Source organism: Theobroma umbraticum, unplaced genomic scaffold (assembly GCF_002168275.2).
Source record: "Theobroma umbraticum cultivar Fairchild unplaced genomic scaffold, ASM216827v3 scaffold_204.0, whole genome shotgun sequence".
Taxonomy (NCBI): domain Eukaryota; kingdom Viridiplantae; phylum Streptophyta; class Magnoliopsida; order Malvales; family Malvaceae; genus Theobroma; species Theobroma umbraticum.
The window spans coordinates 5,596,730-5,611,107 of record NW_018397267.1 but is presented as its reverse complement, the minus strand read 5'-3'; the positions used below and the strand labels follow the sequence as shown (position 1 = coordinate 5,611,107).

General features: G+C 34.6%; 2 protein-coding genes and 1 pseudogene across 4 annotated transcripts; all 3 read right to left on the bottom strand.

Annotated features, from left to right (window-relative positions):
• Positions 1 to 404: 404 nt before the first annotated feature.
• LOC110424719 (PHD finger protein ALFIN-LIKE 3-like) lies at positions 405 to 5,495 on the bottom strand. Its single transcript, XM_021439370.2, has 5 exons — positions 5,244 to 5,495; positions 4,193 to 4,225; positions 2,415 to 2,643; positions 1,343 to 1,478; positions 405 to 939 (listed from the first exon to the last, which is right to left on the bottom strand). Exons 1-5 carry the CDS (start codon positions 5,341 to 5,343, stop codon positions 679 to 681), a joined length of 759 nt encoding a protein of 252 aa, XP_021295045.1. The 5' UTR covers positions 5,344 to 5,495; the 3' UTR covers positions 405 to 678.
• Positions 5,496 to 5,784: 289 nt separating this feature from the next.
• Positions 5,785 to 6,777, bottom strand: LOC110424720 (V-type proton ATPase subunit c1 pseudogene; annotated as a pseudogene).
• Positions 6,778 to 7,582: 805 nt separating this feature from the next.
• LOC110424718 (nuclear transcription factor Y subunit A-3-like) lies at positions 7,583 to 12,515 on the bottom strand. 3 transcript variants are annotated; one of them, XM_021439368.2, is made up of 7 exons: positions 12,146 to 12,512; positions 10,940 to 11,020; positions 10,604 to 10,799; positions 10,056 to 10,168; positions 9,892 to 9,966; positions 8,779 to 8,952; positions 7,585 to 8,657 (listed from the first exon to the last, which is right to left on the bottom strand). In XM_021439368.2, the coding sequence occupies exons 3-7, from the start codon at positions 10,764 to 10,766 to the stop codon at positions 8,280 to 8,282; spliced, it is 903 nt and encodes a 300-aa protein (XP_021295043.1). In that variant the 5' UTR covers positions 10,767 to 10,799; positions 10,940 to 11,020; positions 12,146 to 12,512; the 3' UTR covers positions 7,585 to 8,279. The 3 variants fall into 3 exon arrangements, with proteins under 3 accessions (XP_021295042.1, XP_021295043.1, XP_021295041.1); XM_021439367.2 differs by having other exon boundaries at positions 7,583 to 8,657; positions 8,779 to 8,949; positions 10,604 to 11,020; positions 12,146 to 12,515; XM_021439366.2 differs by having other exon boundaries at positions 7,586 to 8,657; positions 10,604 to 11,020; positions 12,146 to 12,513.
• Between the last annotated feature and the right edge of the window lie 1,863 nt (positions 12,516 to 14,378).

Sequence of the window (14,378 nt, the reverse complement as noted above, 5' to 3'; positions counted from 1 at the left end):
ATTAATTTTTTGCATCTTCGAATAAGCAGCCTGTAACCCAAGTCTAGTTGAGCCAATGGTAAAGGCATTACTTCAAACTGGTTTATGGAAAAGAGAATAATTTAAGCCCCAGAACAGTCACTGGGTGCTGCGTATTTGTATACTTTGATTAAATATAGTGGGATTGGGAGCCCTTTGCTATTTAGCTGGAATTGGATAAGATTGGGCAATGATTCTAAATCTCACCTCATGCAGAAGCAGTGGGTCGGGTTGACCAAGTAATTATATTTCTCGGGTCTCACTCAACTCACTGAACTAGCCCACGCCAGTCCAGCTACGGATATGTTTTTCTTTACTTACCCGTTCTGTTATGAGACCTCCATCATCATGAAGCGGATATTCAATCAGCTGGGAAGGATAGAATCTTTTAACACATAACAGAATTCCCTATCAAATCAAAAGATTTCCAAAATGTTTCACAAGGGAATGATCATAAAACTAAACTACAAATAAATAGTATTGAAAACTGAGATTTTCTAGACCAAAGTGACCATTCACATGCCGCACTAGTCTACATCAAAGACACAAACTGATTAACAGGACAGTTAGCAGAGTACACCGAGAGAAAAAGTACAAATGGGGAGAGAGAGAGAGAGAGAAAGAGAGAGAGACACACACACACAGCATATTTTCATGATATCAAGGGCGAGATCTCTTGTTGCTGCATGATGGGCACTTGTACTGCTTAATGTGCTCGGCTCTAGCTGGAGTGATCTTCACACACTTTCCATGGAACCATTTCTCGCAGACATCACAACATATCCAGAACTCATCTGATGCATAGTTCTCGCCACAAGCCCCACACAAGGTCTCTCCATGCTCCTCCTCATCTTCCTCATCCAAGCCTTCATCTTCATCCTTTGGCTGAGATGGTTTTGAATACTTTGCCTGAGATTCCTTCTGATCATAACAAAATCAACACCAAAAACAAATGAATAATAAAGATTTAGCCATAAAAGTAAACTTCAATCAGTTGCCCGATCTTTGACCAAAAAAAAATTAAGCACTAATCTTGAACAACAATACAGCAGGAAACATGATAACGACTACTTGGACATTCACAACCACACAACTGAACTTGCTGTTTATATATTCTACCTGAAAGCTCTTGTTCACATGGTAAAGAAGGAAGTTCTCCAATGTAACACAATTTTGATTAAAATATAAGAAATGATAATACATTGACTAGTCGTAAAACAATACAGTGACTAGTCGTAAAACAAAAGCATGGATAGTTGCCACATATATATTAGTTAAAATATCTATGCCAAACAACAAGATTTATGCACAGAAATTCCTTTACCACTTTGGAGTTGGACTTTGATTTGTTGCTACTATGATTTGATACCGATGACTTCTCCTTTGTTTGTTTCTTGGCAGCACCAGTTACAACTTCAAATATCGTTGGAAGCTCATTAATCATGTTGAAAAGCCGTTTTCTGTATCAAAGGAAACACATTATACCAGCATCACATTTTATAATCCAATGCATATACAGAATACTACAAATATCAAGGAAACAATCAATTTCCTAGTTGAGTGTATCAAACTTCATTTAATTTTCATCCTGCACTTACTCTAATCCTTTAAGAAACTACAACCAGACATGCCTTCGGTTGACTGACATGATTCAATCAAATCCACCTAAACCCTTTTCGTCTAATCCTTTTAGGTCCAAAGGCTGGGCTACTCAATAGGACGCAACCCTTGCCTAACCCTACTGGGCAGGCCAGAACCAGGCCTGCCAGAACCAAGTTACTTTACAATGGAGGGACATGCCAATTAGACCACAAGGCCATCGGCATGAACTCTGCAAGCAAGCTTAATAGCCTAATAGCCCATAAGCAAGCATGTGATGCTCAAATATTACATAATGAAGCAAACAAAAAAGCATAAAATCAAACAAATTATTATTAATTTTTCTATCTTTCAGCACTAAAGGCTTGCACCTTATGAGTCAAACATTGCAAGTCAGGCACACATGATCATGCATGCAAGTTTGTACACAATTATCACATTGAATAGATCAAATTAATGACCATTATATCACAGCAGATCATTCCACTTAATCAGAAGAGCTCAATTCTGTAGTCAGAGAGAGATCAGGAGGGGGAAATTAATAGGGAAAACCAAAAATGGAGGATAGACATAGCTATTGGCCAAACATCTAGTTCTAAAGACCAAAATAAAGAAACGTATTCCTTCACAAACAAGAAGAAAAATATCCTCAATTTTTTACAGAAACTAAAAAAAAAAAAAGAATTAACAAAAAAGGAAACCTAAATAACTAACTAACAAACTAAGGCCATCCGTAACTTGCTTTTGGTTCAACTAAAAACATATAGAAGAGTAAAATTTTGCATCACTTGACATACCTGTCAGCTTTATCAAATCCAAATCTCGCACCAAAATAGAAGGCAACTGAAAGCAGCCATGCATCACTATGGACAGCAACTAAAGATAACCAGTCCTTTTCTTGCATACCATCCCTTGCAAAGTTAATACCCAAGGCAGGCTCTGGTAGTTCTGGAGGGACCTCTTCGGCAGGTAAATTGACTTCCCATTGTTCACCTGGGAAGCCATACAAGCACAGATTCTCCTTCTCTGCAAATAAAAGAACATAGCTTATAAAGGCCACGTGGATGAGAATCAACAAACTTGAAACACTAGCAACTAGGTAATAAAGAAGATTACAAACCTAGTTATCAATCAATAAAACAATAATATCAAACGATACCAAGTCAGCAAAGGCCTCTAAACTAAAAGGCTGATCTGTAGCAAAGTAGTCACCCCAAAAATAAAGCACCTTTTGATTGACTAAAAACCTACCAGAATGTTCAGTACAATCTACAACTGACTGCATGCTCAAGCACAACTAACTTTCCCACCCCCTCTTAAAATAATAATAATAACAACCCTTTCCATAAAAACACAGGGAAATAAAACCAAAAACAAAGCCACAAGTCATAATACAATAATAAATAATAAAAAATACAAGCAAATATGTACACAAACCTTGCAGCAAAGGCAGAGTGAAGTGAAAAACTTGAAGAATACAAGGAAAGTTTGTATCCAACACACAAACACCTCAGATGGCTCTCCACATGTCTGCCTTATATATTAAGGAGCAGCCACATACACACTTGAGCACATTCAGAACAACAAAAGCAAACAACAATGTAGCGGGAAAACACCTTTTTCCTCTTTTTAATTTTTCCTTTTGGTGGTGAGGAAGAGGAAATAACATTTAAACCACACACCTAGATGTTCTATTGGTTGAACTATGCTTTCCTCCAGAAACCAGTTTAGACTAAACTTTCAACCCACCCCTCTTCCCCTGAGGAAAGATATTCTTAGAAAAAATGGAGGAAAAGGGAGAGAGAAAGAGAGTAGAAAGTGAGAGTAGGAGAAAAGCAGCAATCATAAATACAAACTACATAAAAAGGGAAAGGTAGAGAAAGTAAGTTAATTGAGAAAATTCCATTACTCAGAAATCAGATTTTATTGCAACAACACAGTCACAAAAGGTTAAGAGTGCATATGTGCCGAGCAAAAATAAACAATCACCAATCATGCCTTCAAATTTTATGCATCTTTGTGTATCAATCACGATGATTGATAAGAACAACACAACATATACCCACCTGAATTGCTTATATTTAATATTTTGATATCTAAAGTGAACAACGTGACCAAACAGGAAATGCAGGGAGGAGACTCGCGATGAATTCAATAACAGCAGTTACAAATGTTGTGGTCAAAAGTACAAGAATCTGCTGCTCACAGCATGTATATCAGCACCAGGCTATGCACTCCACGTGTTTTAAACCAAGGGTAATAACAGCAAAAGCTTTATAGACTGTTATCTGCAGGTCCTATCAATCCTAGACCCACATTGAGACAACCATCAAAAACGACAAAAAATCTATTGGGAGACACACCAAATTTCCTTTGCTTTACCTTTAAAAGGGAATTACAGACCATTCAACACTCATAACAGCATACAAAATTAGCCATTACAAAAAAGGTGAAGCGAACTCTACACACATTACAGCCAGAAAGTAAAACAAAATAATTTACAAGTGCCTAATAAATTGTTGTAAAAGCATTTGTATATAAGACAATGAAAGGGATCGAAAGTAGCAAGCCTTACCAGGATCACACTGCTGATAAAATTCTTCCACATCTACAACACAACATAACCAAATCCCATTAAGAAACCAAATAAGTCTCAAAAACCATTACGCTAAACAACAAGACTTCAAATACTTTTCTCTTCTATTAGCTAGAGTAGACAAATCCATCAGTTTAATTACCCAAAAAAGAAAATAACAAGAAACACTAAATTCATACTTAAATTTTCGTTCTGTTCTGCTAAATCCTTTTCAGTAACCACATGAAAGCCAATTAAAGTGACAAATGCACCTAATAAAATACCAATACCAAAATACAATCAAATGCATATTTTCCTTTTATTTTCATAATGAACCCATACTAAATTTTAAATTTAAACTGACATTGCATTTTACATTATTTCCCCTTCTACATTTTCTCAGTAGTCATTAAGTTAATTGGAGCAAAATACAAGAGCAAAACATAAAATTAAAAACCCAAGGAAATTCATAGTAAATTAAAATAAAAATTCAGTAACTTTGACTTACATTCGGATACATAATTTAATTTTATTCCATAGTTTCTCAGTAACCACATTAAGGTTCACTAAACTAAAAGTGTAAAGCATAGTAAAAACTCATAATTTTAAAAAAAAAAAAGGTAATAAATTTGATGAAAAACCCTCAAAACAAAAACAGAAAGATATACAATTCTAAGCTTACTTTTCCTTTCTATTTGCATTCCTAAAATATCTATCAAATATCAAAAAACGAGTCAGGCAATCATAGGGAAAAAATCTTAAAACAAATAAAGAGAGAAAAAAAACAAACGAAAATTCCTGGCCAACCAAACATAAAGCAAAACAAAATTAAAAAAAAAAAAACAAAGGAAAAACTATAAAAGAATAAAAGAGAAACCAACCAAACCGCATTTTTAAGGAAACGAAAAAACAAAAAAGAGTGAAACCCAAAACAACATTAAGTTAGTATTTTCTTATCTGCTTAAGAGTTCAAAAATTCAAACTGAGCTTTCAAAACACAACAGCAGCTTTGAGTTCCTATTTTGAGTTTTCTAGGGAAACAAACAGAAACCTGTGGTGAGTGCTTTGATCATGCCAGCTCTTCGGCCTTTGAAATCCCTAAAAACCTCTTCCACTGTGCGAGGATTATACTGAGCTCCTCCTCCCTCCATTACACCCTTCCTCTTCTGTTCTCAAACCGAAAAAAAAAAAAGAAAAAAAATTCACTCTTCGTTTTGTTATTTGTCCAAATGAGACATCATTTCTTTTACTACTGATATATACATGAAGGACTATATCATAATTGTCTTTGGGGCTGCCGAGAGGAGGAGGATAGAGTGGGAATATTTGGATTTGGTGATGGACTTAATAGGTAGGTTGGTTCAAGTTGGAGCGGATTTGAATCTGGGTTTGTTGGTCGGGTTAACTATATTTGAGAGAAGGGCCTTGTGTCCGAGTATCCAAAATTCGTCTCAAAATATAGGAAAAACGAAAACGAGTAAAAGGAGAGATTCCATGCGGTCAGCTATTGTTTACAATTGGTGACGTGGAGGTTGGAGAACGACACCTCATTATCTGGTTTGCTGTGTTCAGGCGCGGGACTCACAATTTAGAATTTCGTTTTAATGGTCGAAAACGTTACTTAGAAGTTATTGCTAAAGAATATTTTAAAAAATTCTTAAAAAAATATTAAATAAAACTTTTATTTTTTATTATATTTAATCGAGTGAAAAATATTTTTTATTCAAAAATGCATATTTTAATAATGAAATAAAGTTGGCAAACTTTAGTGAGACAACTAATTTAAATCTCTAATCTTATCATCAGCCACTGCAAATTTCTCAATCTGTAGAAACATATGACACCTGAGCAAAACCAATATGCTTCTTCTAACCAGCAAAAGGAAAGAAAAATAAATGAAACTATTCCGCCCGCAGGAACCACAACCAACCGTGCCGTCACTAGCTAGGCCTTCTTTCACTCGGCTCTTGATTGACCAGCTCTGGAAGAGAGAATAATAATGCCGACAATCAAACCATATAGTGCGAAAGCCTCAGCGAAGATGAGAATGAGGATCATCCCAACAAAAAGCTAGCTTTGGCTGCTGTGCATTAGCTCTAACGCCAGCATCACCAACGATCCCAATAGCCATACCAGCGGAATGACCAGCAAGGCCAGAAGACAGATGCGCGTACCCATCGGAAAGGTAAAAAGACTTAGCCTTGGGATTAATTCCCGTACTAATAATAACAGCAATAATCAAGCCATACATACCGAGCACACCAGCCATAACTACAGGAACGATCGACTTCATCACCAGCTCCGGCCTCGTCACCCCCATCGACGCTACACCAACCCCACTGTTTGCGGTCCCGTAAGCCGCTCCCATACAGGAGAAAACAAGGGCAGCGCGGCCCCCAGGAAGCCGAAGAAAGGAGCAGTTTCATCGCTGCTGAATGTTAAAGATAGTAATGGATCGGATCTGAGAACGTAGTGTTTGCTCCTCTAATTGTAATAACTTCTTTTTAAGGTGAACAATTTTTTCGGTCAAAATATCAATCACTTATATTGATATAAAGTAAAAAAATGAAAAATATCAAGGTAAATTATCGTGAAAAGTGAAAAATATTATAAAATTATTTTAATTATGATATGTTAATATTATATAAAATAATAATAATAATAATATTTTGATTATAATAATTCACCATTAGTCATAACCATATTTGATTTAAAATAAAAAAGTTAAATTTCTTTAAATTTTTAAATTTTAATCAAAATTTCAATTTGATTTATTAATTTTTAAAATAAACTTTTCATCCTAAAATGTGTAAACACCATTAATAAAAATTATTAAAAAATAAAATATTTTTTTATTAATTTAAAAAATTATTATATTTTTTAAAAAAATCAATCGATTTTTTTTATTTTTTAAAATTAATAAAAAATAAAATTATTATTTTAATATTATCACATCATTCAATTAATAAAAACACAACTAAGACTTATGTATCCACCTAAAAGTATATTTTAAAACGAAATATCTATTTCAAAACTAATAATTTCATTTAAAATTTAGATTAAAATTTAAAAAATAAAATATTTTATCCAAAATAAAATAATTTAATTGAACTTAATATAAGAAAAAAATTATTTAAATTTTCTTTTTTAAGTAGTAATTTAAAAAAAAAACTCTTGAAATCGAAATTTTGATTTAATAATGAATATATATAATTTTAAGTAAAAGATGGAATAAAAATCTCTCTTTATTCAAATCAAACCCAAAACCCTTAGCACAAAAATGTCAATTATTTTCAATAAAAATAGGAATATTGAAGGATAGAGAAGAAGAAATACCGAAACACATAAAAACTTGACAAAACTGAGGAAAATTGTTCCACCCCTTCGTTGCCTTATACATGTTCCTCCCCTTAACCAGTATTAAAAAGTTAGAACCGACATTCAAGTTTGGCACACAACTTGCGAAAAAGGAGCAAAACAGAACTAATCATTGCTTTTAAATCGGCCCTAAGCGTTCAATTTTAGAATCATGAAGCTAATCTTCTCTAGCTAGAACATCAACCACATCAGCGTAAGCAAAAAGGGAGCATTTCCAGGAGCTTGCTGTGCTTGAAGTTTCTCATTCTTTCAGACCCAAAAGTGTTTTGTGTCAAGTACATGAATGCACCTTGCCAATAGTAATCAAAATGGGTACCTGTATCTTAGCAAAATAATTGATGCACTCGTTGTCTAAATGACTCTTACTAGAAATGGAAACATTCAACTAAAGCGAATTTAAGGAATTCTTCCATAAGCATGCAGAGTTGGCATATGGAATTGAAACTCTACTACCCAAGGCATGCACTTATCTTAAACGTCACCAATTCACCAAAACCGTTGAACGAAAGGAACATACGGTTAAAAGTCGCACGCTAAGGAAAGAAAAAACTCCATGTCCATGGTTTGAAACAGTCTCATGAAAGGCAAAGTAAACTAAACAGGATATTAAACAGAGCCAAGGATGACTTCCCATGGGAACAAAGCAGCCGCATCTTCCATTGAAGCACCATATACGAACTGCTCAGACAAGAATTTGTTAACTCGCCTATCAGCAGAGACCAGAAAGATGATGGAGGTTCCCACCACCATGCATATTGCCACCATGACCTTGCAAGGCTCCACCATTGTGAGAAGGATAGCCAGAGAACCTGAAATCTGGCTGCTGAAACATTTCATCACTGTTGGAGGCACTCGTGACTTCGGAGCAAGAGGTGGTGGATGTAGCATCTTTGTAGTTTTCCACCTGATGAACTTCTGATTCAGAGATTTTCGCCGACAAATCTAGCTGAGTAGACCTGGACATGTCCAGTCCATGGCTTGATGGAATATGCTCCGATTCTTGGAATTTCGTTTTGTTAAGAAATCGCCCACCATTACCCCTGGCTCTTTTTAAAGCATGAAGATGTCGAGACTCATGCAAATACGGCTGCAAATATTTATAAAGCTACTTGTCAGATAATATCATTGTAAGCCATATAAACAGACTACCATCATGGGCAACGTCGCAGTTCATGTGAAGCAAGAAGCAAAACCTTTAAGAGACATACCTTTCGAACTTTGATGAGTTTGTTCTGGGCCTCAAGCTTGGCACGAAACTGTCTCCGCCTGAGAATAGCACGATACTGCTTTGCATTAACATAAATAGGTTCATCTTCTGTAAGATCCAGAGGCAGTGGAACTCGAGCAGGAAGCATAGCCATCATATGATGATGATGAATCTGCTGAAAATGCAATGACAAATATCTCACAAATGGATAACAAAGAAGACACATTTTTGTCTGGTCATACATGGGAAAGGGTGTCGCTTAAATAGATTTTCAGGGCATTCATTGATTTTGCGACACAAAATCAGAATCTGAATCAAAAACCACTTTAGTGCAGAATTCACAAGACAGAAATTATAGAATAAAATATATAAAATAAGATATCTAATAACCTCTTGAGTTTTTTTTTTCCAGCTACTTAAAGACAGTTGACAAGAATAATCTCACTTCTGCACAGTTCTTTTGCATCTTTCATGCTTCATATAGTAAAACCACTTCATACAATGAAAGCATGAAAGAAAAGCTTATCTCCAATAGAGAATCAATTTGATAAGAAAAGCAAAGAAGAATAAGAGTAAAGTAAGATGCAAAGTGAAATAGAATTAAAGAAATTAATAAGAGGTAGAATAGCTTATGGATATGCTTAATGAACGTTGAAGAATCCACAAGGCCAGCATAATATTTTTTGTGCATTCTTTATATAAAACAAAGAATGCATGACACCAGGAAGGTGCTAATGGATTAAATTAGTGGTCTATAGCATCTATATTTTATAAAAATGAACAACCTATCCTGTGACTTAAGCTTTCAAATTCATTTACAGTATCAAGCTTGCATTTATAGTAATGAAAGGACTAGATCCTTTAATCAGGTTTTAAAAGTCTAGGTTCCTTCAATTACGTTTTTTATGAGATTCCTCAAAGAGAAGATTATATTTGGGATAATCACAATGAAAGGTATGATTGACTTCTATAGAAATCACTTATGCTATTAAACAAGGTTTCAGAAGCAACCATCCTCTTTTCTTCGAATTGATAATACGCCAGACTGCAGTGACTGCAGTGAAACAGACAGCAGTGCAGCAAAGGAACCTGATAAACACTACAAAATTCTTACCACAGCTTGCAGTCCGTAAGCAGCAGCCACGGCACCACCAAAATATGGTTCAGCATAATGGAGTGGAATATGAGCCTGCAGTGTGAAACATGACATATACGAATATGATAAATAAGACTATGATGCATCCACAGAGCAGCCAAACTGCATAAGTAATAACTTACAGTTGATTTGTTATGGTCAACTCGGGAAGGTGGGAAGAAACAGTCCTGAGTTCCCAATGAGGAGGCTAATTTAGCATGACCTCCAAAAAGATTCCCATGAGTTTCATTACCTCCTGAACAGGAGCAAGAACAGCCAATTAGATGTACCATCAGGGAACGAGAAAGGAAAAAATCCAATTAATATAACATAAGAACTAATATTTTGGAATGCAATGGTAAGGGAAGCTCCGTCACAGGTGTAGCAGTTTATTAATATGTACAGCCAGGTAGCAAGGTGAAACCAAACAGTCCCTTTAGCATATAGATTTACACCTCCCTTCTTCTATTTTAAGCACTTTACTCGAATATAAGAGAAGTAATCCCATCAGAACATGCATATAAATTAAAAACATAAGTAGTTCCTGGTAAAGAATAAAACCTTAGACATTTGCTAATAAAACAAATCCCAAATATATATTGAAGGAAAAAAATCATACTGATTGATTCAGTATCCCACACCTACAGCAAGGGCCTAATCAAAATGAGGAGTACTGGGTATACACAAAGACCTGATGATGCTGAAATTAAACTTTGCCCATAAATATTGCTGTCTCCAGCACTAGCCACTTCAGGGTAAGATTGACCAGTTGATTGAGTTGATGATGAGTCCTGGTCTTGAAATTGAAAACTAAGCTGCTTGGTGTTGTGAAATTGTTGAGGCAGAACTCCCATCTTCAGGCTTAATCTTTCAGACACAGATGATTGCTGGACATGAGTTTCAGTTGAGTTGCCCCAAGATGAGCAGCCAAGCACATAAGTGCACATTGAATGAGAACTTACACCAGAATCCTTTTTATGCAAGTTTTGCATTGCGGTAAACTACTATTCAAAATGTCCTGACTTACGAGGGGATTCCAAAAAGATCTTTAGAAATGTTAACAGGAAATCTTTGCTGCTATTTTTTAGTTTGCTCACTCATCAGTGACCTAGCACCAAAACACACACAGTCACAGTGTTAAATATTTAAATTAGAGAATATAGAAATAAATGATGCAAGCCATCTTTCACCAAGTATTGGAAAATTTATTGGTCTGACTAAAGTATACTCAATGAATAAGGAGGAACAAATACAGAAAGCAACCATGGTACACTCCAAACTTAAATACAAAAAGAAGTGGTAGACAAAGAACGCTCTCTAGGAGCCTCCTACAGACTCAAAGGCTATCAAAAAATAGAGAAAAGGAAATTGGTTTCAAGGAAATAATTATTATATAAATGAGCTCCACACAACCAATTGCAGTTCATCCTCTGAAGTTGCATTCACTCATGCCATCAGATTGATTAATTAGACTGCAAATTTCTATGGACTTGTTTAAGGTGATAATGCCTCACTCAGCACAGAAAGTATATATGAAAATTATGATAAAAACGATGAATCGATGAAAAGACAGCAATAAGGAAAATAATGCTGGAGTAAAAGGGAGGGAATAGAAGAAACCATTCCATTTTCACTTATAAAAATGCAGCAACTACGAATCATAAGCATCTGTTTTCAGTTATGGCGGACGGTGACGAGAGAAGGATAGGGAAACTATTGAAAAAACCAGTAAATAGGAAAACAGAAGTAGCAGTTGCTAACTTGTTATGTTAATATCGAATTGTTTGATACAAGAACACCAAGTACTGACAACCATTTACCCAAGGAAGAGATTAAAAACAAGGATGTTTTAATAGGGGGAGGGGAAGAACACACGGGAAGAGAAAGTTGAATGGATGCTTGCTCTACAGAATATCAAACTCAAAAGTCTTTCCATGCATGCAAAACCCACCACCAAAAGAATCCGAAGAGAGAGCTGCAAGTTGAACCAAAAACATAAAAGAAAACCCATAAATCAGCTAAACATGCAAATTCAAACCCACCATCCCAGGCTCAATATCCAAGCATGTTCAAAGCCTATCGCCCAATAGACACAACAAAAAAACATTCCTAGCAAACTAAATCCAATGAAAAACACACACAGAGTATACAATCTGTGCAGAAAGACACATATACAGAGACGAAGCATTGGATAAAACAAAACTGTAAAATAATCCCAGAAGAAAAGAAATACCTTTGGGATTTGGTAAAAGTAAGAGAGAAATAACACAAGTGGGTGTTGTTCTTGAAGCTTGGATTTGTGCATGTCTCCCTGACTCCCTCCCTTCCTTGTTCACAACAAAATATAAAAAGCTCACCCTTTGGCCTTCTGGGTCTTCTTCTCTTTTTCTCTTTTTACGATAAAACACCAAAAAAAAAAAAAACCTTCCGTATGGATAATATTACTACACAACTTGATTAAAAACTCATTCTAAAATTCTGGGTTTTCAGCTCAGCACCATTACCTCTCCACCACCATCATCATCACTCTGCTACTTCAACAAAAGAAATTGTCTTTTTCATTTTGGTTTTCATTATTATATTGCCTCTTCATTTGTATTTTTTTAGTGTTGGGTCTTTTGTCGTGTTGTGTAAATGCGTAATATATTGCTTTTGCAATAAATTCTCTCTCAGAACTGCTGCAGACGTCTTTTTCCCTCTTAACCCCTTTACAAAGTTTCTTTTTCTTTTTTTTTCTTTTTTTTTGTCCTTTTTTGGAAATCTACGCTCTCTTGAATAGCCTCAGCCGCCCCGCCCCCCACAGCGGCCCCCGTCCATTTTCACCTGCAAGCTCTTCACGCGCTGTCACATCGCGTGTTTTCTTTTGTACTTCCCCTTAACACTTTTTTTATCCATCTCCTCCCCCTTGAACTGTGTGTTATTTGTAATAGATGATAAATCCATTGAGTTTTTATTGAAAATTTTTGTCACTTTTGACAGTTTATGTTTGATAATTTACTGGGAAATTGGTATTATGATTTGAAAATGGCAGAAATAGTTAAGGGAGTCAAAACTTTTGGATTAATAAGGAAAGATTTTCATTAAGTTAACAGTCTGGATCTTTAAAAATACATCAAAATTTAAATAAATTTGAATTAAAATAAATTTTTAATAAGTGAAAAAACTAGTACGATAACGTTAAATAATTAATCATCATCTAATAAAAATAAAAATAGAAATAAAAACAAAAAAAAAAAAGAAAAAGAGAGTAGAGCTCTTACTAGAATTGTTTGATCATCAATCATTATCCACAAAAGAAAGGTCAAAAGAAGAATGGAATGAGAAAAAAAAAAAAAGGCTCGAGAAGATCAGCGGCCTTTGCCCCTTTCACTTTGGCATTTGCTTACAAAAGAAGCGATGTGTCCACTTTAGATGTCACTAGTTGTGTCATCTATTTTAAAAATTAAATAACAATAATAATTACAATAATTGAATTAAGATTAAAGGAACAGCAAGCAGTCAACCCTTCCCAACACTCCTTTTCCCCTCCCAGTGCTTTGCTCTTTGCTCAGCTCGAATTGAAAAGGTCAGAAACCCTAGTAAGATTTATCCAAACTTTCACCTAACCTAGGCCTTTCTATAAATATTTACCTTCTGAGGATAGAGATGGCCTTGACCTTGACTTTCAGTTTTTGTGTTTAGATGGGAACGACTTAACAAGAACAACAAAAGGATAAGGCTGGTTTGCTTTGGACGTCCATCTTCCCTTCCTACCCCCACACCAATATCTTTATTGAGTAGGTAAAATATACTAATCTCTTTAATTATTGTTCATAATTTTACGTAAATTTATTAACATTAAAAATATATAATTTATTTTAAAAAAATTTATTAAATATATAAGTGTAGCTGTTAATTAATTATTAATATTTTTATTAATTTAATAATGTGATAATATTTTTTAAATAATTTTATTATTTATTAATTTTAAAAATTATTATATTATATAAATTATAATTTTTATTTTTAATTTTTTTCTCTCCTATTCAAAGAAAAAAAAAACTCTATTTTATCTTTTACCAGTCTATCACCCCACGGATAGATTTAGCCAGTTAGCGTTTGGAGAGATTTGGCCAAATTTGGTATTTTATGGTCAATTCAACCGCGAAGTAATTAACTGGTGTAAAGAAACATTGTCAACCAACCTGCAAGAAAAGAAAATAATAAATAAGGGTAGAGAAAAAAATATTTTAAATATTTCACATTTATCTGTTAATATCGTTTATACATTTGAAGTGATTTATACATTTTAAAAATTTATGAACTTACATGAAGTTATGAGTAAAACTTATGAAGTTAAAGGTTGTGCGGTAACAGCCAATAAGAGTGGTGTCCACAACGGTTGAGATTAAAAATTTGGTCCTTGAATTTAATGCATGTCTCAATTTGCTGGCAATGGGTTTAATGTTTATTATCTCATTACAAGT